At 53.6% G+C, this 22200-nt stretch overlaps 1 protein-coding gene across 1 annotated transcript in view; it reads left to right on the top strand.

The window, feature by feature from the left end:
* The window catches only part of CARMIL2 (capping protein regulator and myosin 1 linker 2), a 130226-nt gene extending 108283 nt beyond the window's left edge, over positions 1–21943 (top strand). Inside the window, exons 36-41 of the mRNA XM_030581180.1 lie at positions 3543–3579; positions 6371–6442; positions 7531–7839; positions 10828–10935; positions 20605–20721; positions 21342–21943. Coding sequence (XP_030437040.1) covers positions 3543–3579; positions 6371–6442; positions 7531–7839; positions 10828–10935; positions 20605–20721; positions 21342–21496 — 798 coding nt within the window. The 3' untranslated portion in view covers positions 21497–21943. The remainder of the gene's footprint in view (positions 1–3542; positions 3580–6370; positions 6443–7530; positions 7840–10827; positions 10936–20604; positions 20722–21341) is intronic.
* Positions 21944–22200: the final 257 nt, after the last annotated feature.

Here is a 22200-nt window from a genome sequence, read left to right as displayed (position 1 = left end):
GGGAAATAATCCTTTTTCCCTTCCCCCCTCCAGGTGCTCCTGGAGAGATACACAGACACAAGCTCTGTGAAACTACACAGAGAGACTCCCCCTCTCTGTTCCCAATCCTGAAAACAGGAATGCAAAGTCAGGCTAGCAATCCAACACACAGATCTCCCCTTGATTTCTTCCTCCCACCAATTCCCTGGTGAGTACAGACTCAATTTCCCTGAAGTAAAGAAAAACTCCAACAGGTCTTAAAAGAAAGCTTTATATAAAAAGACCTCATGGTGCACCGGCCCCAGGCAGAGGCTGGGTGAACGAACATGGGACCGCTCATAGTCATGTTGCTCGATGCGCTGCTGGAAGGTGCTCAGGTACCCCTGTGTAGAATGGTGAAGGCTGTTCGGCATCTAACGCTTAGGAAACATGTTTGATCGGCCTAGGACCAGCAAATAGAAGTGACTAGTCAGATCTCAGTCCTGGAGCCAATCTAGTCCTGTCTGCTGTGGTGTCACGTCTGTGTCTAACCCCTGTATGTGCCCAGGATTTTTCTGAGAGTCCTTAGAGCAACAGCCAGTCGTCCTGCTAGCTAACTGCCTCCAATGGCTGGCCTCTTTAATATGGCAGCACAGCCATGGTCATGCTGAGATCATGCATGAATGCCCCTGGTGCCATGCTGACTACCTCGATCACATGCAGGTTCAGCCCTCAGCACGTTGGCAGCATAGCCTGCGGCTGGGGAGAGGCTGGGCAACCCTGACTTCTCATGAGCTGATGATCTGCTGCAGAGCTGAAGGGGCAGGGAGCAGCAGGGGCTACTCTTCCCTCCTTTGCTGTGTGCCCAGGGGGAGGCAGGCCCTGACATTGGTTGCTTGACCGTTCCCTAAGGCTGATCTTTCTGGATGCCTGATTCCCATAAGCATGTCAGCAGGAAGCAGGTGCTTCGGCGGAAATCAGCTTTTCTGTAAGAGTTACCTGTACTTCCCCAAGAGCTACCCCTGCATTTTCACTAGGGAATTCCCTCTTCGGGAGCACTGGTATTGCCCTTGGGTCTGAAGGCCTCATTATATAGCATGGGCTGCCACAGGGCCAATGCCCATATAGTGGATGGTCCCACGAGAACACACCCTAGCAGACAGAGCTGGGAAAGGCTAGTCCATGCCAGCAGCCAGCACAGAATTGGTCCCTGTGCTCCATTCTCCTGGGCTTTGCAGTGCCCAGTTCTAGATGACTCAAGCAATAGAATTTCCACCTCTCTTCATAGGAGACCATTTCACTGTTTGTTTTTCCTTCGCTCCATCTCATGCCCTCAGTCTCTGCAGTGCCCCCTCGGGCAGCCCGTGAACTCCTCTGCTGTCATGGGGCCTGAGTCAGAGCTGGCGGAAGTTGGTGGCAAGAATCCCGTTGAGATGAGTGGGTTCCTGGTGTAGAAATGCCTCTTGTGGGCCATTCTCATGCCCTCCCACTCACAGCTCTGGTCAGTGACTTTACAGTGATGGTTGATCCTTCACCTTGCCTCCCTCCTCACTCCCCTTTCCTGGCTGCGTTGCTCTTTGGGATTGCCTGGTGGTGCGACTGAGGCCAGTATTCTCAGAGCAGCCTCACCGGTGTCCCATGCTGACAGACTGTCACCTCCCTGCTCCCAGGCGGCCATGCCCCTGCCCTGGGTTTGATATTACCCTGAGCACATTGCAAACCTGTCTCTGCCCACAGTCACTGCTGGGTTTCATGGGCTGCAGCTGCTGCCCCGCTCTGTGCATCAGCCTGTCCCCCCACCCACTGGTCCAGACTGGCCTCTATTTCCTACTTGTGTTTCTAACCCCTCTAAATCCCTCCACAATATTTCGGCCCTATCCCCAGGTAGTATTGGCCACAGGTGTCATTGATGGTCGCACTTCCCCCGTCTCGGTGCCTTGCGCCGAGCACCATCCTCCTCTGGTTCCCAGTCTGTGGGTCCGGGCTCTTCTCCATGCCTCTGTGAGATCACTTTCTAGTAAGCACTCACCAGGTGATGCAGCAAACTCCGCCGCACTCCCTTCAATCACTGATGGTGCCATCGCGGGTGCTCAGCACCTCTCGCGAGCCGGCCCTCTGATGGGTGCTCAGGGCATGTTGCCCTGTAACAAATGCATGTTCCCCAAAGCCCCCTTGCTGTGAGAGCTGCCCAGGCAGCCTGCTCCCATCAGTTGCTTTATTTCATTTACAGATGCCAGCCTCTAGGACAGGGAGCTGCTGTTCCAGCCAGTGGCCTCTCTCATGGCTCACACATTCGTGCGCTGGCCCGAGGCCATAACCCACCCTGCCAGATCTGAGCCAGGAGGTCTGTACCTCCTGTCCCCCAGGCAGCGCTGAGACCAGTGCTGCTCACCCAGCAGCCCTTGGAAGCGTGTGTGAGGTCTTTGCCCTGGTCCCTCACTGGAAGAGGCTAGTAGTTATGTTTTCCAAGCCTGCTGTGTGTCCAGGGGGAGCCGCTGACCCGTCCATGCTGCAGGGGGGCAGAGCTTGGGTGTGGTCTGGGCCCATGGAGGCAGCATCATCTCTAGGCTCTCCCAAAGGCCTCCTTAGAGCTGCTGTAATTCCAGAGTTTGCACAGTGGGCGTCTAGCTGATTTGTCTCTCTCCTAGTGGCCCTCGAGCTCCAGTCCATAGAAGCCAGTGCTGAGAGGAAGTTAAGGAATCCCATTGCACTTTGCACCAGGGCGAGGGCCCCTGGCAGAGGGGGTTGTTTGAAGGTCATAATTCCCCCCAACCCCCTGCTACTGAAACAGCCTGGCCTTCCATTTGGTCTGGATCCCAAGCCTCTGTCCCAGGAGAACCAGGTTTCCCGAGGGTCGCTGTGGCTCTGTGAGGGACACTAGATACACAGGTATTCAAGGAGAGCAGAGTCTGTCATCAGCCTTAATCAATGGCAAGTTCTCGCCATGTGACCAGTGCCCAGAACTCTGCTGGAGAGCGGGTGAGCTCTCCCGGCGCTGCCAGCCAGGCCTGCTGCCGTCAGTGGGTGTGGCCATGTTCCTGACTTCCTGGAGAGTAAGCTTTTCACAGAGCCTGGTCCTTCCCAGCAGGTAATCCTGGGAAGCCTGCTGGGCAAGCATGAGACAGCCAATGGCCACAACAGTAGCTAGCCCTGCAGCAGGGCTCCTTGGAAAGTCGTCTCCTCCTGTGTGCTCGGCCGCTGGGCCAGATGCTTACGCCCAGGCTGAGTGGAGTCAGGGAAGGCTATGGCTGGGTGGAGGGTTTGGCTTTTTCCGTCCCAACATTTCAGGTGAAGAGCATGGAAATGAGCTGCTGGGGAAAGTTTCGCAGGCTCAGGCAGGATGGTTTCCTAGGGCGGGTTTGCTGATGCTTTGGCCAGTTGAGCTGGAAATGTCCCAGCCGGTGTTGTGTCCAGGAAGTCTCTGCTACAGCCATGAGAGATTTCCTGCCCGTTCAGCCTCAGCTGTCCCTTTCTGTGGTTCTCCCTGTAGTTCAGCACCAGCAGTCCCAGGCGCCCTCGTGTGGGAGGGCGTTTTAGCAGGAGGTTCTGCCCGTGATGGGGTTTTCTTTCTGTTTGTTTTGCAGAGTAAAGAAGGAGAGATCAAAAAAGCTGGTTCAGATGGTAAGTGACATCGGCTGCATCCTATCTCTTGCCAGTCTTTACTGGGGCAGCTGGGTCTCAGACCAAGGCTGTAGGAGCCCAGAGCAGGTGCCAGGGCCCAGACAGTCTCTGGCAGGGCTTGGTGCAGATTGATGCTAGGCACGCCGCAAAAGCCACCCATTGAAAACATATGCAAGCAGCATTTCCCTCGCTGGGCATTGCAAGCCCTTTTCCCTGCGAGGCTGTGGCCAGTTGAATAGTCTCGGGCCAACCTCATCATTCATTCCTGAATGTCCCACTGACCTGGTCTGCAGTGGGATTTTGTCCCTAAAGTTGCCCTCCCTTGCTCCAGTCACTGCTACGCTGGAGGGGGCAGCGGTGGCAGGAGCAGCGGGATGCTAGGATAGGCTATGGCACCCAGTGGGCACTGGTGTGGTAGCCCTCCTCTAAGACAACATGGTGCAACAGTGGCTGCCCTGGGGAGCTGCACAGCGGAGCAGCAGAGATGAAATGGGAGAGATCCCTTCTGTAAGTGCTGCTCCAGAAGCAGGCTAGGTCTATAGGTGATTCCTCTACCAATCCCCTGGGGTCTAGCTCCGGAAGCAATTCCTGTAGAGGTCTAGGCTCACTCTCGCTGCCATCAGCCTCGCTGTAGTCCGCCTGCATAGTGCTGGGCAGATCAGCTCTCCAGCTGGAGACAGGCAGGAATTCCCCCTTCTCTGCAATAGGCCGACGGCTGTCTGGGAGGGCGGGTTTTCATGTCCTGACATCTCCAGTACTGGCCAGAGCCAGCATGGCAGACTCTGGTCCCAGGCAACACGAATTTGGGTTCAAAACTTACTTTTTTTTTTGATGATGATTCCAAATGCTTTTGTGTTGGTCAAAAAGGCATTTTCCACCTCGACCCAGTTAGCTGGAAAAGTGACCAGCTCTCTGGCAAATTGTGTCCTGGGGCTCAAACAGCCAGAAAGGGCGAGATCCTGCAGGGCTGCTGCCTGCTCAGGGCCAGAGCTTGCTTCCCTCAAGCCAGGGGCAGAACTCCTCTTGACCTGCCCAGCAACAGGAGCGGGCCCCGAGCAGTCACGTCACGCCCCCGAGCCTCAGTTCCCCAACTTCAAACTGGAGCTAATGACATTGAGCTCTTGTGTAAACACGCTTGGACACCAAATACTGAAAAGTGCCAGAGCCGAGCCATGCCGGCCCTGTCTGTAACTTTGTGCCCTGCCAGGGTAAGCCCAATGTGCCAGTCCCTATGGCATTCCCAGGGGAAGACGCACACACCTGCTAGCTCAACATTCCCAAACTGAGCAGCTGGGAACTCCCCTGGTGCAGGAGGAGGCAAGAGCGCAGATAAGAATATGCAGGCGAATTTAAAAAGTAGCACATCTGCCAGAGGTGGGAGGGGTCTTACACTGCACTCCAGCCGTGCCAGCCGGGCGGGGGGAAATCCCTGGCTCTGCACCAAGGCCTGCCATCATCAGTCTGAATGCCTGCTAGGAGAGCGAGCAGCCAGGTGTGACCATGTTGTCACATGGGGCTAGCTCACGCGCTCTCGCTGCACCGGTCGAATGGCCCGTGTGGACAGCCCCCTGGCTCTTGCTAAGAAGTAGGGCAAGGTTGGAAGGGAGAGGTTTGCAGTCCATGGAGGGTTTAAGGTGCAGTTCTGCTTTCGGAGGTGCCTGTGTTTGAAAACCCCCAAAGCGCTTCCTTACAGCCCCGATCTGCTCCCCCAGGTCCAGCTGCTGTGTCTAAGGCAGTGACTCGCAAACGTTTGTACTGGTGACCCCTTTCACACAGCAAGCCTCTGAGTGTGACCCTCCCCCCTTATAAATTAAAAACACTTTTTATATATTTAACATCATTATAAATGCTGGCGGCAAAGTGGGGTTTGGGGTGGAGGTTGACAGCTTGCGACCCCCCCCCCCATGTAATAACCTCATGACCCCTGAGGGCTCCCAACCTCCAGTCTGAGAGCCCCTGTTCTAATGTCTTGTTTACAAGGGCCGTTAGTGAGCAGCACGGCAGGGCCGCTGGATGCGATTTCCTTTCATGGAGCAAGAACAGAATAGTTTGCTGCCCTGGGGGGGGTGTGGGCAGGAGTGGGCCCAGGCTGTGCCCCTTCTCTTGGCAAATCCACTGACGACTGGCGGGGGGTGGGGATGGGCGTATGTGTGGATGTGGAGAGGTGGTGGGTGCTGCAGGCTCTTTAGTACTAGGACCAATGTGTGAGAGGCAAGAGCCTGGCTTGGCTCACATCTAGGGTTGCCAACTCAGGCTGAAGTTATTCTGGGAGATTTTTTTTTCCCATCATGTCATTTTCTTAAAATATCCTATTCAAATCGCCCAGCTTGCTTTCAGTAGTCACCGGGACCTCGATGCCGATTCCGGGAGACCCAGGGCCAAACCTGCAGGGTTGGCAACCCTACTCCCATCCCAGGGGAGCCTGCAGGGACCCTCACGTCCTACGGATAAACAGAGCCAGCTGGCTGTGGGGCCCTGGTGGCCATTAAGCACAAAGCCCATTTCTAGAGGCCCTGTCAGAGCAGGACAGGCAGTTGCTTTCAGCCCAGTGGCTTCACTGATCCTTCCTTGGGCTCAACCCCACAAGCGTGGGTGTGGGGTATCACGGGGGGGGGCGGGGTGCAGCTTACCTTGGGCTCAACCCCACAAGCGTCGGTGTGGGGTATCACTGGGGGGGGCGGGGTGCAGCTTACCTTGGGCTCAACCCCACAAGCGTGGGTGTGGGGTGTCACTGGGGCAGGGGGTGCAGCTTTCAGTGCTGCTCCCTGAATGCAGATGTTTGTGTTTCCAGGAGACATCATGGACAGCGCAGCGGGCTCCCCTCCCCTTGTCTTGAAATCTCGCACACACTCCGTGTCCACAGGTAGGTCTCACCTCACGGGCACCTGCCGGAGCTGGGTGGGGGTGGCCGTGGGCACAGGCACGGGCTGTGTGGGGTGAGCAGGGGCAGCACACTCAGTGCCAGCCGTCCCACTGGGAGCACCAGATGCGGGTAGGGGGAAGCCTGCCCTGCTAGGTGCAGACAGGTGACACCGTGCCCCGCTCTGCCAAGACAGGCTGGAAGCCCACGCATGCTCCTGTCACGCACAGCTACCTGGGACTGTACCCCCAGCTCCCACATGCTGGGGGATGAAAGGCTAAAGCCATCCTTTGGAAAATAGGGTCCCCTCATTGCTCCTCCCTAGCCATGCCCTGTGGGGCTGGGTGTGGGCTGCAGCCCAGCCACATTTGTTGGGGACATTCGGCTGATTGCCCCTAGGCCAGAGCCCTTAGCTGTGGCCGGGGCTTGGTGTCTGCCCCGTGGGGATGCCTTCTCTGCCTCCGTGTCCCCCTGCCAGACCAACTTGGCTGTATTGATGGTGCATGAAACTCAGGAAGACCATTTCACCCGGCACTAGCACTAGAGGCCACAATATTGAAGTCTCCCCTCCCAGTAAAGAGGAGTTAAAGACCAGGGCCTGTGAGACGCCAGTGCAGGCGGGCGGGGGTGTGTGTGTGTGTGTGGGCAGGAGTGGGCCCAGGCTGTGCCCCTTCTCCTGGCAAGCGCAGCCTGTGTGTGGAGCGTGTGCTGTCATCCTGCTGGGCAGAGCAGGGGCTATTCCAGCAGGGCAGGGTAATGACTTTCAATGGTGACTGGGTGCTGGAAAGGGAGCTGTGCTTTCCAGTGGCTCCAGGCAGCTGGGTCTCCCTCCAGCCCCGCCCGCGCTGGTTCATACAGGCTGGCTGGAGCTGGCACACCCCCAGTCTCCTCCCAGCGGAGTGGGTTCCTCCCGCCGGGTCGCGAGGGGCAGTGCTTCGGAGATGTGAGGCTGGTATTACTGGGACAACAGCCTGTACTACAGCCAGGCTGGAACTGGGCCAGGGCATGAACAGCAGAGCCTACCTTCCTCTGCTGCCCCACTGAGCCAGGAGTGGGGCCAACTTATGTTTCTCCCTTGCTTTCCCCTTCAGACCCGTCTGCGCGAAGCGGCCCTGCCGATGCAGTGGGCCAAGCTGCGGCCGAGCCCAGCGACGTGCGGCTCTCCTGGAAGGCCCTGGGGAAGCAGCTGAATGCCGAGCTCAAGGGCAAGTGTTCTGAACTCCATTCTTCTCCCAGGCGCTCCTTTGTCGTTCAAGAGCAGAGCAGCCCCACGGAGCAGCAGGTCCGAGAGAGCTGGAGCAGCAGTTTGCCCAGGCCTGGGAGGAGCACGCCTGCCCCTGTGCCAAGGAGAATTAGCAACGCAGGCGCTAGCAGGGACAGCATAGATGCAATCGCTGCAGGTACGGGGCGTAGGGCTGGGGAAGCAGAGGCGTCTTGGGGGGGGGCTCAGTGAAGAATGTAATTCTGCATTCGTTGAGGGCCCGAGTCAGGAAGTTCAGGGAGTAGGAATTGGCTGGGGTGCCAGAGCAGGTAGCGCCGTCCTGGGATTTTCCTGGGGCCTGCCTGTGCTGCAGGTCAGGCCTGCCCTAAAGCAGAGCCTGAGGCAGTGTGGGACCGAGCAAGCCCTGGGACAGCTGTGGGGGTGAATTAAGAAGTACATGGTTCTAGTGTCTGAGTTCTAGCTCTTGGGGTTCTAGATCCTGGCCGCAGCACAGAGCGGAGGGCTCCCCAGTGGTGCCCTGCTGCAGGCCCGGCTCAGGATAGCTCCACTCCTGCTCGCTTGGTAAACACAACCTGAGATGTCGGCACACGGACACCCGGCTGTGTCCAGTAGCCGTCGGGGCGGGGCTGACACAGGGCTAGGATGTGCAGTGTGGCTGACTGGTGTGAGGGAGGCACATGGTGGCTGACAGAGGGGTGGAGCATGTCTGCACCAGCAGAGGGGAAGCCCACGCCCAAAGGTGCATGAGTGCTGGGTGCGGTTGGGGAGGAGGGAGGTGCCTGTGCTGGGAGTTCCTGGCTCAGGCCGGCATTCCAGCTGGTCCCTGGCTGACTTGCGACTGGGCCCCACAGTGGGTCCATGGCCCGTCCTGCTCTGCTTCCAGCAGGCAGGTAACAATCCCTGTTCTCGTTCCAGCTGGGCAGGCAAATGACTTTCCAGCAATAACGTAAATTCTTCCCTCGGCGTGTCCGTGGGAGTTGCACCACCACCAAATTGGATCCAGATTCTTCCTGGTCATGGTTCTCTTCTCCCATCGACCTGCCAAGAGGCAGGATGGCCTGTGGGCTTGAGTACTCCTCTTTCCCTGCACCCCCGGCCCCTGGGCTGTGTCTGGGTCTCTCACTTGTTCCAGCCCCGTAACTAAAAGGGGACAAGGTTGGGCCCTGCTCCTGCCCCTAACTCCCCCACCTGCCATTCTAACAGTGCCACGCAGTGCCTACAGGCTGCTTATTCCCCTTCCCTGGCTGTGCTCTGGGGCTTGTAGTGCAGAGACAGCTACGGCCCTGGAGAGCTGCCACCTCGAGCAATGGTAGTGAGGTTGACAGAAGCAGTTGCCCAGGAACCCTGCTGTCTCTCTCCTAGGAGCAGGGCAGCAGAGCTGTGTCGCTCACACATGCAGATTGTTCTCACCCCTGAGCCAGGTAGCTCTCGTGACCTACACTTTAAGCGCAGACCAGACGCTGAAGTGTGCTACTCTGGCCTCCTGAGCCAGAAACACTTAACCAGCCAGTGCAGCTTGCCTCAGCGGCGGCACAGAAACACGGGAGTTCAGGGCTGCTCTGGGCTGCTGGGTTTGGTGTGGCATCGGGTGCTTAGTTAATAAGGAGCATGATGGGTTTGGTGACTGCTGGCCCATCAGCCGCAGCCTGGGAGCAGAGAGTCCCGTTCCCTCTCAGTGTCCCCTAGGGATACCCGGGCCGGCAGTGTCTCTGCAAAGGGCTAACAGATTGGCCGTTGGCAAACAATTCTGGAGCTGCACAAGTCCCGGTAGACTCTAGCTCCCTCTGCTGGGGCTGGGTGGGCCCTGCAGGGACCACAGACGTAAAAAGCAACAACCCCTTCTTGTAGGCCCTGTCCACACACCGTGCTGGCACTGACTGCAGTAACCGTGGATACAGGGCAGGCCCGTGTGGCCACTTCTATTCCTGTTAAGTGAAGTTAGATAAATTAACCTGAAACCTGATTTACCAGAACATAAGAACGGCCGTACCGGGTCAGACCAAAGGTCCATCCAGCCCAGTATCCTGTCTGCCGACAGTGACCAATGCCAGGTGGGAGTGAACCTAACAGGCAGTGATCAAGTGATCCCTCTCCTGCCATCCATCTCCATCCTCTGACAAACAGAGACTAGGGACACCATTCCTTACCCATCCTGGCTAATAGCCGTTAACGGACTTAACCACCATGAATTTATCCAGTTCTCTTTTAAACGCTGTTATAGTCCAGCCTTCACAACCTCCTCAGGCAAGGAGTTCCACAGGTTGACTGTGCGCTGTGTAAAGAACTTCCTTTTATTTGTTTTAAATCTGCTGCCCATTAATTTCATTTGGTGACCCCCTAGTTCTTGTATTATAGGAATAAGTAAATAACTTTTCCTTATTCACTTTCTCCACAGCACTCATGATTTTATATACCTCCATCATATTCCCCCTTAGTCTCCTCTTTTCCAAGCTGAAGAGTCCTAGCCTCTTTAATCTTTCCTCATATGGGACCCTCTCCAAACCTCTAATCATTTTAGTTGCCCTTTTCTGGAATCTTTTCTAATGCCAGTATATCTTTTTTGAGATGAGGAGACCACATCTGTACACAGTATTCGAGATGTGGGCATCCCATGGATTTATATAAGGGCAATAATATATTCTCAGTCTTATTCAGGTGCCAGTCATGTGTGCAGAGCAGCTGCTGGGCCCTGCAGGCAGCAGGGCTGGGCTCGGTCCCTGGCTGTACGCGGAGTAGACTAGAGTCACGTGTTGCCAGCAGGGGCTGTCCAAAAACATTCGCAGTGGGTGCATGGGGACTGGCTGGTGGCAGGGTGGCTCGGGGCCGTGTCCTGCCTCTTTCTCCCTTTGAGTCAGTCCCAGAAAGGCCTCAGCAGCAGCTCTGCCAGCTGGATTCAGTTCTGCTTTGCACACATTGGAGTGTGTGGGTTCCCTAGTTGCTTCCACCCATGCGCAGAGGCAGCTTGTTTACGCAGCTTGTTTACGCAGCTGGAGTGGGCTCGGGGGGGGTCATGGTTTGTGGCACAGCAAAAGGAAAGCCAGGCTGCCATGTTAGTGTGACCCAGGTGGTGAATCCCCCGGAGGGTGGACTGGAAGCAGCGGAGTGACCAAGCAGGCTCCACTAGAGGTAGCTGTTTCTCTGTGACGGTTTCTCCTCTTCTTTTCAGACAATTGCGTGAAACCCAAGCCTCGTCTGAAAAACGTGGCCACCAGGCGTGCCATTTCCGTTCACGAAGAACAGCTCAGGGAGCAGGGCTGCACGGCCGCTCTGGAGAGTAAGTGTGGGGAGCGCCTGGGGCCTGAGCTCTTCCTGGCGCAGGTCTGTCCAGGGTGTGCGAGCACCACGGGGGAGCGGCTGCTCGGTCGGCTCCCTACATGAGGACAGGACAAGAAGCAATTGGCTTAAATTGCAGCAAGGGTGGTTTAGGTTGGATATTCTGTCAGGGTGGGTAAGCACTGGAATAAATTGCCTGGAGAGGTTGTGGAATCTCCCTGATTGGAGATTTTTAAGAGCAGGTTGGACAAACACTTGTCAGGGATGGTCTAGATAACATTCAGTCCTGCCAGGAGTGCAGGGGACTGGACTAGATGACCCCTCGATGTCCCTTCCGGTCCTATCAGTCTATGGTTCTGACCTGGTGTAATTCGTATGCCCCTAAATGAAACGCTCCTGAACTGGCAGAGGCATGCTGGGCCTGAAACAGAAGGGGCTGATTTTCCCACAGGGTAGCAGTGCACATGGGTACCTAGCAGTATGAATGCAAACTGGAGGAGCTGTGTGCCCCACGGCCCAAAGGAGCATGCACTTCCCCTCTGCCCCCAGGCAGAGTGAGTCATTATGGCAGCAGAGCTGCTATCCAAGTGTGTGTGCGCCTGTGTGCCCCGAGCCAGTATCCCCCCGGTGCAAACAGCTCTGAAATCTGTGCATTTAAAAAAAGCAAGTCACTCAGCTGCCCTAAGAAATGTGCCAGACCAGGTCCCCAGCCTAAGGGACATTTCGCTTGTGCCCAGTGCAGGGGTTAGGGATGCTGTGGACTGTGGCACAACAGCAACACTCACTTGGTTTGTAAGTGCGCTCTGAAACCTTGTGCATGTAACCCATGTGCCTAACAGGGAGATATCTCTTTAAGAGACCCACTGGGGGAGGTAGGAATGAGCTGTGTTTGTGTCACTATGTTTTTTTTCCCCCAGTCAGGAGCATTTTCTTTATTTACAGATAGAAAACATTTCCCCCAAGCATAGAATCATAGAATATCAGGGACCTCAGGAGGTATCTAGTCCAACCACCTGCTCAAAGCAGGACCAATCCCCATTTAAATCATCCCAGCCAGGGCTTTGTCAAGCCTGACCTTAAAAACCTCTAAGGAAGGAGATTCCACCACCTCCCTAGGTAACCCATTCCAGTGCTTCACCACCCTCCTAGTGATATAGTGTTTCCTAATATCCAACCTAAACCTCTCCCACTGCAACTTGAGACCATTGCTCCTTGTTCTGTCATCTGCCACCACTGAGAACAGTCTAGAGCCATCCTCTTTGGAACCCTCTTTTACGTGGTTGAAAGGAGCTATCAAATGCCTCCTCATTCTTCTCTTCCGCAGACTAAATAATCCCAGTTCCCTCAGCCTCTCCTCAGAAGTCATGTGCTCCAGCCCCCTAATCATTTTTGTTGCCCTCCGCTAGACTCTTTCCAATTTTTCCATATCCTTCTTGTAGTGTGGGGCCCAAAACTGGACACAGTACTCCAGATGAGGCCTCACCAATGCCGAATAGAGGGGAATGATCACATCCCTCCATCTGCTGGCAGTGCCCCTACTTACACAGCCCAAAATGCCGTTAGCCTTCTTAGCAACAAGGGCACACTGTCGACTCATATCCAGCTTCTCGTCCACTGTAACCCCTAGGTCCTTTTCTGCAGAACTGCTGCCTAGCCATTTGGTCCCTAGTCTGTAACAGTGAATGGGATTCTTCTGTCCTAAGTGCAGGACTCTGCACTTGTCCTTGTTGAACCTCATCAGGTTTCTTTTGGCCCAATCCTCTAATTTGTCTAGGTCCCTCTGTATCCTATCCCTACCCTCCGGCGTATCTACCACTCCTCCCAGTTTAGTGTCATCTGCAAACTTGCTGAGGGTGCAGTCCATGCCATCCTCCAGCTCATTAATGAAGATATTGAAGAAAACTGGCCCCAGGACCAACCGTTGGGGCACTCTGCTTGAAACCGGCTGCGAACTAGACATGGAGCCGTTGATCACTACCCGTTGAGACCGACAGTCTACCCAGCTTTCTATCCACCTTATAGTCCATTCATCCAGCCCATACTACTTTAACTTGCCAGCAAGAATACTGTGGGAGACTGTATCCAAAGCTTTGCTAACGTCAAGGAATAAATATCCACTGCTTTCCCCTCATCCATAGACCCAGTTATCTCCTCACAGAAGGCAATTAGGTTAGTCAGGCATGACTTGCCCTTGGTGAATCCATGCTGACTGTTCCTGATCACTTTCCTTTCCTCTAAGTGCTTCAGAATTGATTCCTTGAGGACCTGCTCCATGATTTTTCCAGGGACTGAGGTGAGGCTGACTGGTCTGTAGTTCCCCAGATCCTCCTCCTTCCCTTTTTTAAAGAAGAGCGCTACATTAGCCTTTTTCCATTCACCTGGGACCTCTCCCGATTGCCATGAGTTTTCAAAGATAATGGCCAATGACTCTGCAATCAACTCCACCAGAGGGGTCCTTTGGGGCCATCTGCCTGTCCCAAGTCAGGATAAAGGAGGAGGGTTGGGCGTGGGGCTAGCAACTCCACCTCGTAAAAAATCAAACTGCTACAGAAACGCCAACAATAGAGACAACAGAGACTTTTACCCTGGAAAAAGAACGGTCTTCAACTCGAAGATGCATGACGCTGGGTGGTAAAAACCGTGAGGAAGCCACTAAGCCGATTACCCTTCTTGCAAGCAGGAGGATTACCATAGGCACATGGAACGTGAGGACCATGTACGAGTCAGGAAAGACGGCGCAGGTTGCAGTAGAGATGAGGAGCAACAACATGACCCTATTAGGCATTAGCAGGACAGAGACGACTGTTGACAGGAATACAGCAACAGCTCTCAGGACATGAAGAGAACGACGCACCCCAGGGAGTAGGCTTCATGTTGTCCAAGCAGGCACAGAGAGCACTGATTGGTTGGGAGGCACATGGTCCCAGGATCATCACAGCATCCCTCAGAACTAAAGTGAAGAGGATTAAGATGAATGTTGTTCAGTGCTACGCTCCAACTAATGACAGCGAAGAGGAGGACAAAGATTATTTTTACAACAGACTCCAGAAAATATTAGAGATTCTCCCAGACAAAGACATCATCATCCTTATTGGAGACTTTAATGCCAAAATTGGACCTGACAACACAGGATACGAACAAGTCATGGGTACCCATGCTCTGGGAGAGATGAGTGAGAATGGAGAGAGATTTGTGGATCTGTGTGCACTTAACAACCTGGTCATAGGAGGTAGCATCTTTCCTCACAAGCGGATCCACAAGAGTACCTGGGTATCACCAGCAGGCATGACAGAAAATCAGATCGATCATGTCTGCATTAGCAAGAAGTTCAGAAGATCCTTGCAGGACGTTAGAGTTAGAAGAGGAGCAGACGCGGCATCCGACCATCACTTCGTGGTGGCCAGATTGAAGCTGAAGCTGAAAAAGAACTGGATGGACACGTCAGACAGAAGAGTGAAGTACAACGTCAGCCTTCTGAAGGACCATAAGACCAAGGAAGATTTTGGACTGAGGCTGAAGAATAAGTTTTCAGTATTACAGGATCGGTCTGAGGAAGAGGAAGACAGTGTACTAAACAAATGGCAGAAAGTGAGAGAGACACTTAGGTCAGTGTGCCAGGAAGTGCTTGGAATTAAGAAACACCAGCAGAAAGAGTGGATCACAGCAGAGACCTTGATCAAGATAGAAGACAGAAAGAAGAAGGCAGCAGTCAATAACAGCAGGACTAGAGCAGCAAAGGCCAAAGCTCAAAAAGAGTATGCTGAAGCCCATAGAGCAGTGAAGAGGAATATCAGGAAGGACAAGAGAGAGTATGTGGATGAACTGGCAGCAGAAGCGGAGCAGGCAGCATACAGCGCTAATATGAAACAGCTGTATGATACTACCAAGCGACTGTCTGGAAAGTTCAGCAAGCCAGAACGTCCCGTTAAAGACAAGCAGGGAAAGTCTATAACAGGAATAGAACAACAGATGAACAGATGGGCGGAGCACTTTGAGGAACTCCTGAACAGACCAGCACCACCAAATCCAGCAGATATCAACCCAGCCAATGAGGACCTCCCAATTAATTGCGATAAACCAACCAGAGATGAGATCAGAAAAGCCATCACCATGATGAAGAATAGGAAGGCGGCTGGATCTGATGACATCCCAGCAGAGGCCCTGAAAGCAGACCTGGATGCTTCAGTGGAAATGCTGTACCCCCTCTTTGAGAAGATATGGGAAGAAGTAGTGATTCCGGTAGACTGGAAAGAGGGATATCTCATCAAAATCCCCAAGAAAGGAGATCTTAGCAACTGTGCCAGTTATAGAAGAATCACACTCCTGTCGGTGCCAGGGAAGGTCTTCAACCGAGTCCTCTTAGAGAGAATGAAGGATGCCGTCGATCCACAGCCACTAGATGAACAGGCAGGTTTCCGGCAGACTAGATCATGCACGGACCAGACAGCAATGCTTCGCATCATAGTCGAGCAGTCTATGGAGTGGAACTCCTCGTTGTACATCAACTTTGTTGACTATGAGAAAGCGTTTGATAGCATGGATTGAGACACCCTCTGGAAGCTCCTTCGGCACTACGGCATCCCAGCAAAGGTGGTCAACCTGATCAAGAACTCATATGACGGTATACACTGTAGAGTGATCCATGGAGGGCAGCTTACTAACAGCTTCCAGGTGCAAACTGGAGTCAGGCAAGGATGCTTGTTGTCACCACTTCTCTTTCTCCTCGTCATCGATTGGATTATGAAGACATCCACCTACGAGCGTAGGAACGGAATCCAGTGGACATTGTGGACCCAGCTTGATGACCTGGACTTTGCTGACGCCCTTGCGCTCCTTTCGCACAGCAAACAGCAGATGCAAGAGAAGCCCAACGTAGTGGCAGCCACGTCATCACAGGTTGGCCTCAACATTCACAAGGACAAGACCAAGATCCTTAGGATTAACTCCACCAGTAATGACCCAGTCACACTGAATGGAAGCCCCCTGGAAGAAGTGCAGTCCTTCACCTACCTAGGTAGCATCATCGACCAGCAGGGTGGCACAGACGCAGACATCAAAGTAAGGATTGGTAAGGCAAGAGCAGCCTTCTTACAGCTCAAGAACATCTGGAGCTCCAGAGAGCTGTCTTTGGCAATAAAAATTCGACTGTTCAACTCCAATGTGAAATCAGTCCTACTGTATGGAGCTGAAACCTGGAGAACAACCAAAACAACCATCAGGAAGATCCAGACCTTCATTAATAGCTGCCTCAGAAGGATTCTCCAGATCCGCTGGCCAGACACCATCAGTAACATCCACCTCTTGGAGAGGACCTGTCAACTCCCAGCAGAGGAAGAAATCAGAAGGAGAAGGTGGGGTTGGATAGGACATACACTACGTAAGCAGCCAACTAACATCACCAGACAGGCATTGCGGTGGAACCTCCAAGGCAAGCGGAAAAGAGGCTGTCCAAGAAACACCTGGCGACGCTACCTTCAGGCTGATAGCAAAAAAATGGGCTATACCTGGAACCAGCTAGAGCGAATGCCCCAGGATAGAGGACTCTGGAGATCTGTGGTTGGCGGCCCATACCCCGATTGGGGTGACAGGCATGAGTGAGTGAATGAGTGATGGCTCTGCAATCACATTCTCCAATTCCTTTAGCACCCTCGGATGCAGCACATCCGGCCCCATGGACTTGTGCTCATCCAGCTTTTCTAAATAGTCCTGAACCACTTCTATCTCCACAGAGGGCTGGTCACCTCCTCCCATGCTGTGCTGCCCAGTGCAGCAGTCTGGGAGCTGACCTTGTTCGTGACGACAGAGGTGAAAAAAATCATTGAGTAACATTAGCATTTTCCACATCCTCTGTCACTAGTTTGCCTCCCTCATTCAGTAACGGGTCCACACTTTCCTTGACTTTTTTCTTGTTGCAAACATACCTGAAGAAACCCTTCTTGTTACTCTTAACATCTCTTGCTAGCTGCAACTCCAAATGTGATTTGGCCTTCCTGATTTCACTCCTGCATGACTGAGCAATATTTTTATACTCCTCCCTGGTCATTTGTACAATCTTCCACTTCTTGTAAGCTGCTTTTTTGCATTTAAGATCAGCAAGGATTTCATTGTTAAGCCAAGCTGGTATCCTGCCGTATTTACTATTCTTTCTACACATAGAGATGGTTTGTTCCTGCAACCTCAATAAGCATTCTTTACAATACAGCCAGCTCTCCTGGACTCCTTTCCCCCTCATGTTATTCTCCCAGGGGATCCTGCCCATCAGCTCTCTGAGGGAGTCAAAGTCTGCTTTTCTGAAATCCAGGGTCCGTATTCAGCTGCTCTCCTTTCTTCCTTGTGTCAGGATCCTGAACTCGACCATCTCATGGTCACTGCCTTGCAGGTTCCCATCCACTTTTGCTTCCCCTAGTGATTCTTTCCTTTTTGTGAGCAGCAGGTCAAGAATTGCTCTGTCCCTAGTTGGTTCCTCCAGCACTTGCACCAGGAAATTGTCCCCTACACTTTCCAAAAACTTCCTGAATTGTCTGTGCACCGCTGTATTGCTCTCCCAGCAGATATCAGGATGATTAAAGTCTCCCATGAGAACCAGAGCCTGTGATCTAGTAACTTCTGCTAGTTGCCGGAAGAAAGCCTCATCCACCTCATCCCCCTGGTCTGGTGGTCTATAGCAGACTCTCATCATGACATCAGCCTTGTTGCTCACACTTCTAAACTTAATCCAGAGACTCTCAGGTTTTTTCTGCAGTTTCATACCGGAACTCTGAGCAATCATACTGCTCTTTTACATACAGTGCAACTCTCCCACCTTTTCTGCCCTGCCTGTCCTTCCTGAACAGTTTATATCCATCCATGACAGTACACCAGTCATGTGAGTTATCCCACCAAGTCTCTGTTATTCCAATCACATCATAATTCCTTGACTGTGCCAGGACATCCAGTTCTCCCTTCTTGTTTCCCAGGCTTCTTGCATTTGTGTATAGGCACTTAAGATAACTCATCGATTCTCCTGCTTTCTCGGTCTGAGACAGGAGTCATCCCCTCTTGCACCCTCCTGCTTGTGCTTCCCCCCGGTGTCCCATTTTCTCACTTACCTCAGGGCTTAGGTCTCCTTCCCCCAGTGAACATCATTGTTGCTAGGCAGATTAAGCACTCCACATCCTGGAATTGGGTGTGTGGTTTTGGGTCTGCTCCCATAGGTTCCCTGGTGATGGGGTCATACTCCCTGAGGGTGAGCAGTTGTAACCTTTGGGTGGGCTAGAGTTCACATCATTACCCTTCTCCAGTGCCTACAAAAAACCCAACTCCCACAGAAAGTAGCTGGAGACCCAGAGTTCAGTCTCTAATAGGGTGACCAGATGTGAGGGAGAAAATATCGGCACACATGGGGGGCTCCGCCAGCGGAGGGGGAAAAAAAAAAAAGCAGCTGAGTGCTGCCAGCAGAACGAAATATCGGGACAAACTGCGTCCTGACCAAAGATCGGTCGGGACGTGGGACAAAGATATAAATATCGGGATGGTCCTGATTTTATTGGGACGTCTGGTCACCCTAGTCGCTAAGGATTTTCAGCAAGGATCACACGGGCAACCTCCCCTCATTCAAATCCAAAGGAAACTAAAGAAATGAATTTAATTAAATAACTTTATTATTTTTCTTTATCATAAGATTTTATAATCTAATTTTTACAACATGACATGGCTATGTTATAATCTCAGCCGTTACCTTCACAGTTATACATAAGCATAAAGAAAACAAATGAAAATCTGAACAGTTCGGTCCCCACAGAAAGACAGTGAGAAGAAACTGAAAGTTCCCCTAAGTCTCAGAGTCTTTGATCACCAAATCGAGACAGTCTGCTGAGTCTAAAACAACATCTTCCCTCCACTTGCCTGTAGAGATCTTCAGTTGGAATCCAGGCGGACTCTTCCTCTGCTGAAATCCCTGTTAGCCACTCAGCTGACTGATTAACCAACCACTCAGTGACCTGTATAGAGTTAAAGAAAACCCCGTTACAAGAAAATACAGAACTCAGACTAGCAAATAGAAATGACTCTTTCTCCATTATTGCATTTAAAGAACAGTTGGTGACTCAGACTAGGTGAGATAATGTAACTAGAACAGTTTGGCTAAAATCAAAACAATATTCAAAGCGTACAAATTAAAACAGAAGTGATTTTCCCTTCCAGTTTCCCTGGGCTATATTAGCATTGCCCAGGCTTCCTGGTTAGAGGGTTCACAATATCACTAACCTGCTGCAAAATGCTTCAGAGCAGCGGTTCTAACGTTTGTACTGGTGACCCCTTCACACACCAGCCTCTGGGTGCGACCCCCCCATCCCCCATACATTAAAAACACTTTTGATATATTTAACACTATTATAAATGCTGGACACAAAGCGGGTTTGGGGTGGAGGCTGACAGCTTGCAACCCCCCCCCCCCGCCATGTAATAACTTCACGACCCCGAGGGGTCCCGACCCCCAGTGTGAGAACCCCTGCTTCAGAGTTTGGGACAGCAGCCTGCTTCCTGCTCCTGGGCGCAGCTTCTCCCGACTCCCCCACGTCACGTGGCCTTCTGCAAAGCGCCTGCCCTGACTGCTCGCCCTCAGGAAGTCTGACCCCAGCAACAGGGTGTTCCCTGTGGCCCAAATCTACTACACCCAATTCCAGAAGCTTCTGGATCTGGAGTGCTTAATCTGCATAGCAACAATTACCCAGACTCAGCTCACTCCTCCCCCCACACCTTAAAGAGATATCTCCCTATTAGTCAAATGGGTTACACGTGCACACTCACCCCGCTGGGGATATCAGTTGGCAGCTCCTTCATGGGGCCGTGAGCATGGACATGTACTTGGTCCTGGACACCTGCCCCTTTTGCGGCATGGGGGAAACCCTGGTGCACATTTACTTGGAGTGCGCCAGGCTGCAGCCCCTATTCCGGCTCCTCACAAATATTTTGTTAAGATTTTGGTTGCACGTTTCCCCTCACCTTTTTATTGATGCACTCCCCATCCGTGGCCCCACCAAATCACGGGACCTCCTGGTCAACCTCCTCCTGGGCCTGGCTAAAACGGCCATCTACACAACAAGGGAGACGGGGTTGGCTGACAGGGTCTCCTGCAACTGTGGGGCCTATTTCCAATTCTCCGTCCGTTCACGTATCTGGGCGGAGTTCCTCTGGGCGGTGTCCACTGGCTCCCTTGACGCCTTCGAGGAGCAGTGGGTGCTGTCAGGGTTCTCTGCTCGGTGCCCCCGTCAGGCTCCCTTCTTATGACCCTTTGACCTCATTCCCGTCCCGGTTATCTCATTATTTGTCCCCTGGAATTATTTGGTTTCCAGGCCCTGTGGATCCTCCCCTTAGGCTAGGGGGAGGGTCTTTTAGCAGTGGGAGGGCTCTGCCCACTTCCTAGTTCCCCATAGGAACAATGACCCAGACACGTCTTGCTCCTACCCCCCCACCTTAAAGAGATATCTCCCTATTAGGCACATGGGTTACACGTGCACACTCACCCCGCACACCCCTTCAAGCCTGCCAGACTTTGCCTGTGAGCTCCAAGAAGGGGTTGGAGCCAACTTCCAATAGAGGTGGTCCAGGCTCTTGCACAGGATCTGTTCCCCACCAGGGCCACCTCCACCCCCCCAAGCTGGTAACCTTACACTGCTTGCGTTTCCCCCAGGTGTAAAAATCCCCCTTCGCCTGCAGCGCTCGCCAGTCCTGAAACGGAAGCCGAAGCCCAACTCCGTGGTGGATGTGGCAGGGAGCAGCACGCCCAGCACCCCAGCAGCACTGCAGGGTAAGGATGGGCTAACCTACAGCCTGGACACAGGGCATGGCACCTGCACCAACTCAGAGCCCTTTCCCCTTCGGCACTGCCCCTGCACCTCCTGCTGGTGCAAAAAAGGGGCTGGCGTTTGCCTGGCCTCCCCCCAGGCCCAGTCCACTCTTCCCTACCCCTGCGTGCTGCCCTGGGCCTGATCCTGCTCTCACCCCATCTCATGTAAGGTGGGCGTGGCCACCCTGAGGCCAGTGCAGTTACACTGGTGTAAAAAGGGAGAATCTGGCCCTATGGGGACAGGTGCACAGAGGCTAAAGCAGCCAGTCAGGCCCCTCCGACTGAGCTGCGGCTCCCTTTGTCGCCCTACGGAGGCACCTTTAGTCAGCGGTGGCTCTAGACATTTCACCACCCCAAGCAGGTGGTGGACCACCAGAGCCGCAGGACCAGCAGACCCTTCGCAGGCACGCCTGTGGGAGGTCCACCAGAGCCACCTGCCACCCTCCTGGCAACCGGCAGAGCGCCCCCCGCAGCATGCCGCCCCAATTATGCGCTTGGCGTGCTGGGGCCTGGAGTCGCCCCTGGCTTTAGTAATGCTGTTGTGACCCTCGCTAATGCTGTGTTTGTGGCCCCTTCCCCAGACATGCTGCCACAGGACGAGCACAGGGCCACAGCCGAACTGCAGGGGGAGCAGCCGCAAGCCATGGAACCACCGGTTGAAAATGCAGCGAACAGCCATACACCAAAGAGCAGCGGCTCCAGGCCTGCCAGCAGCCCCCCAGGGACAATGAGTTAGTGGGGGCTGCGGCCCGCTGTCATTTCCAATAAAACACTGCGACCGAGGGCAAGCTGAAGGGTTATGATTTGCAACAGCAGCTCAAGCACCCGTGCAGTGTAGGGCACCATGGTACAAGCCACGGGCAGATGGAGGAGGCGGCCCCCAGCCTGTTCCCACTCCCTTCACTGCTCCCAGGTGTAGAACATTAGGGCTTCCTCTGGAAACAGGGACAGAGCAGGGCCTGCTAACACTTCCTGAACCATCTACGAGAGGACCCCCTTTCCAGCTCCCACTACCCTCCGGTGGTCTCATACTGCGCCCAGCTGGCTTTACACAAGCTCCAGCTGGCTAAAACCGAGCTGCCAAAAGCCAGCAGCTGAGTTTGCCACCAGCCTAAGCTTTTCCTGGAGCACATGGCTCTTCGGATGCATGCACAGCTATTAAGTATGCAGTAATAGCAGGTGTTTGCCATACATGGGGACTTGCCTTGCGTTGTACAGCCCCGGAGCAACAGGGCTGCGCAACGCTGAATTAGGTGATTTGCAGGGAGGGCATCCAAACCTACTCAATACAGAACAATCTGCCTCTTCTGGGGGCCCAAAGGGTTGTTCCCCTCCAACCATTAGTCTGGGTGCAGGCCCCCGGCTTGGTTCAACCTGTCTGCACGATCCTGTCGTTCTTACTCAAGCAGATCCTCCAGTGCCAGCTACAGGAGTTTGGGC

The sequence above is a fragment of the Gopherus evgoodei genome, chromosome 12 (genome assembly GCF_007399415.2).
Source record: "Gopherus evgoodei ecotype Sinaloan lineage chromosome 12, rGopEvg1_v1.p, whole genome shotgun sequence".
In the NCBI taxonomy this organism is placed as follows: Eukaryota; Metazoa; Chordata; order Testudines; family Testudinidae; genus Gopherus; species Gopherus evgoodei.
This window is presented reverse-complemented; position numbering and strand designations above follow the sequence as displayed.